General features: G+C 40.8%; 1 protein-coding gene across 1 annotated transcript in view; it reads left to right on the top strand.

Moving 5' to 3' along the window:
• Window positions 1-4099, top strand: part of R3HDML (R3H domain containing-like) — a 34286-nt gene that overhangs the window by 5818 nt on the left and 24369 nt on the right. The window contains exon 2 of the mRNA XM_006839349.1: window positions 1026-1144. Within this exon, the coding sequence (XP_006839412.1) occupies window positions 1026-1144 (119 nt within the window). The remainder of the gene's footprint in view (window positions 1-1025; window positions 1145-4099) is intronic.

The following is a 4099-nucleotide window of genomic DNA, read 5'->3' as shown; positions in this document are numbered from 1 at the left end:
GGCAACAGTAGTGAGTTTGGCCCAGGATCGGGCAGTGTTTCGTTCTGCTGTGCATAAGGTCGCTATGAGTTGGTGCTGACCCGATGGCACCTAACAACAACAACAACAACAACAAGCATCTCATTTCAGTGTCAGACCATGAGTGGAGGACTGCTGAGAAATACTGCTCACTCTCTGCCAATGAAGGAATGAAATGAACAAGTAATATCTCAAAGGATTCCAGGAAGTAGGAGTTGAAAGGGAACTCGTTTTGTTTTTGTTTTGAGCAGCTCCCTTATCCAGGCATTCTTACTCTGGAAATGATGTAGCCATTAAGAAGGTCAAGGGAAGTATTCTCTAGGTACTATTGTATCATAATCACCAAGATAAACTATCTTGTTAAGTGAAAAGAGCTAAGTGTAGAATAGAATGTCTGGCATGCTAGCATTTGTAAAAAAGAAAAAAGGTATATATCTGCTTACAGAGTACTATTTCTGAAAGAAGACTCACAGTGTGGTTGCCTGGGGTAGGGGCAGGATAGCTAGGGAACAAGGATGGAAGAGAAATGAGGGACAGGCTTTCTACTTCTCCTCCTTAGGACAATTTACATATTAAATTTGTGCAAGTTCTCACCACTAGAAACAAAAAAAAGCATTTGAAACTAAGAAATTTAATGTTAAAATAAACACATTTTGAAATGCAGTAAAGAAAATTTGGAATGTATAATTTCCCCATCACCCTAGGGTCAGTCACTTCTAGTGACCACTGAGAACTCCTGGACACACACACAGGGCCTGCTCAGAGCAGAGAGTCCCAGGCTGGACAGCCAGCGAGAGGAACAGAGCACTGGGACTTGATGTGGATCTTGGCTCTGGTGTGGACGCACTGTGAACTGAAAAGTCTTAAGTCTCCTGTGAGCCTCAGTTTTCCAGTTTGTCAGGTGGCTTTGTGGTGAGGTACAAGGAAATGGGGGAAGATGTATCCTGGGTGCAGGTAAGACACTTTTATTGTGATGATGGAGACATTCTTGGCCTTTCTTTCCTCAGGTTTGGGATGAGTGGCTGGCCAGTTCTGCTGAGGCCTGGGCTACCCAGTGCATATGGGCCCATGGGCCCTCACAGCTGATGAAATATGTGGGGCAGAACCTCTCCATCTATTATGGCCGGTGAGTGGCCCTCCGCTCTTTCCTTGACTCACTGATTTAACAAACATACATTGAGCATGTATTCTGAACCAGGCACTGGGATACAGTGACAATCAAGACAGAGAAGGCCCCTGCCCACATGAAGCCTACATTCTAGTTAGGGGTTACCATTATTGGTAGCCATTAAGTCAGCTTATGAAGACCTTACATATGACAGGACAGAACACTGCCTGATCTTGTGCCATCTTCATGATCCTATCTTTGTTTGAGTCAGTCCATGTTGTGGTTTTTGGGTAGTGCCTTCCCACCTGTTGTTGTTGTTGTTAGGTGCCGTCAAATCTGTACATCATAGCAACCCTATGCACAACAGAATGAAACACTGCCCAGTCCTGTGACAACCTCACAATTGCTGCTACGCCTGAGTTCATCGCTGCCACCACTGTGCCAATCCGTCTCATTGGAGGTCTTCCTCTTTTTCTCTGACCTTCCACTTGATCAAACATGATATTCTTCTCTAGTGACTAGTCCCTCCTGACAACATGTCCGAAGTATGAAAGACAAAGTCTCGCCATCCTGGTTTCCGAGGAACATTCTGGAGGTACTTTTTCCAACACAGATTAGTTTGTTCTTTAGGCAGTCCATGCATGGTACTTCCAATATTTTTCTCCAACACTATAACTCAAATGCATTAATTCTATGGTCTTCCTTATTCATTGTCCAACTATTCATTGTCCTCATATGCATGCATATGAGGTTATTGAAAATACCAGGGCTTGGGTCATGTGTACCTTAGTCCTCAAACTGACATCTTTGCTCTTCAACAGCAGATTTGCCTAATGCAATACGCCACTTGATTTCTTGACTGCTGCTTCCACGAGTGTTGATGGTTGATCCAAGCAGAATGAAGTATTTCATAACTTCAATCCTTTCTCCATTTATATGGATATTGTTTATTGGTCCATTAGTGAGGATTTTTGTTTTCTTTATATTGAGGTGCAACCATACCAAAGGCTATGGTCTTTGATCTTCATCAGTAAATATTTTAAGTCCTCTTCACTTTCAGCAAACAAGGTTGTATCATCAGCATATCGCAGGTTGTTAATGAGTGTTCCTCCAATCCTGATGCCACATTTTTTTTCATATTATCCAGTTTCTTGGATTATTTGCTCAGCATATAGATTGAATAAGCCCTTCCACCTAGAGGACTCATTTTCAGGCACTGTACCAGACACTGTTGTTGTTGTTATTACGTGCTGTTGAGTTGGTTCCAGCATTAAGTTGGTTCCAGTTATTAAGTGCTGTTGAGTTGAGGAGTGGCTGGTGGGTTAGAACTGCTGACTGTGTGGTTAGCCATTGAGTGCATATCCTACAGCACCACTGTTGTCATTCATAGGGTTTTCATTGATCAATTTTTGGGAAATAGATGGCCAGACCTTTCTTCCCAGTCTATCTTAGTCGGAAGTTCTACTGAAGTCTGTTCACAATGGGTGATCCTGTTGATACAAGTGACGTAGCTCCCAGTATCATAGAAGCATGCAGCAAACTGACACATAGGTGGTGGCTAGTTGGAAGAGACAGTCAAGAAATGGGTGAATAAGTAAGTGCACAGATAGTTTCAGAGAATGTGGAGTAAATTGAGAGCACATAAGGCAGACTACATAGAGTTGACTGTGATGACGCAAATGACGCCCATGGGACCTTCAGTTGCTGATAGAGCACAACTCAAAATGAAGAGAAACAGCTGTAAGCATACATTGTAATCGGAATATGGAATGTACAAAGTATGAATCTAGGAAATTTGGAAACTGGCAAAAAAGAAATGGAACACATAAACATCAATATCCTACGCATTAGTGAGCTGAAATGGACTGGTATTGACCATTATGAATCTGACAATTACATGGTTTGACAAATTGAACAGGAATGACATTGCATTCATCATCAAAGAGAACATACCAAGATATGTCTTGAAGTACAATAAATTCTATGATAGAATAATATTCATATGCCTACCAGGAAGCCCAGTTAATACAACTATTATTCAAATTTACACACCAATCACTAAAGCCAGTGATGATAAAATTGAAGAATTCTACCAACTTCTTCAATTGTATTTGATCAAACATGCCATCAAGATGTATTGATAATTACTGGTGATTGGAATGCAAAGGTTGGAAATAAAGAGGAAGGATCAGAAGTTGGAAAATGGCGTTGGTGACAGAAATGATGCTGGAGATTGCATGATAGAATTTTGAAAGATCAATGACTTCTTCATTGCAAATACCTTTTTAAAATAACACAAAAGACACATGGACCTCACCAGTTGGAATACATAGAAATCAATTTGACTACATCTCTGGAAAGAGACGGTGGAAAAGCTCCATATCACTAGCCAAAACAAGGCCAGAGGCAGACTATGGAATAGACCATCAATTGCTCATATGCAAATTTAGGCCAAAGCTGAAGAAAATTAAAACAAGCCCATAAGTGCCAAAGTATGATCTTGAACATATCCCATCTGGATTTAAAGATCATCTGAAGAACAGATTTGATACATTAGACACTAAAGACCGAAGACAAGAAGAGTTGTGGAATGACATCAGGGACATCAGACAGGAAGAAAGCAAAAGGTCATTAAGAAGACAAGAAAGAAGGAAAAAACCAAAATGGATGTCAGAAGAGACTCTGAATCTTGCTCTCATGCTAAGGCAAATGGAAAGAGTGAGGTGAAAGAGCTGAACAGAAAGTTTCGAAGCACAGAAGACAAAGTCAAATATTATAATGAAATGTGCAGAGACCTGGAGTTAGAAACCCAAAAGAGAAGAACATGCTCAGCATTTCTCAAGCTGAGGGAACTTAAGAAAAAATTCAAGCCTCGACTTGAAATGTTGAAGGATTCTACGGGCAAAATATTGAATAATACGGAAAGCATCAAAAGAAAATGGAACGAATACACAGGGTCACTCTATCAAAAAG

Source organism: Chrysochloris asiatica, unplaced genomic scaffold (genome assembly GCF_000296735.1).
Source record: "Chrysochloris asiatica unplaced genomic scaffold, ChrAsi1.0 scaffold00023, whole genome shotgun sequence".
In the NCBI taxonomy this organism is placed as follows: domain Eukaryota; kingdom Metazoa; phylum Chordata; class Mammalia; order Afrosoricida; family Chrysochloridae; genus Chrysochloris; species Chrysochloris asiatica.
The sequence above is the reverse complement of the archived record's forward strand: the minus strand, read 5'-3'. Positions and strand labels throughout refer to the sequence as shown.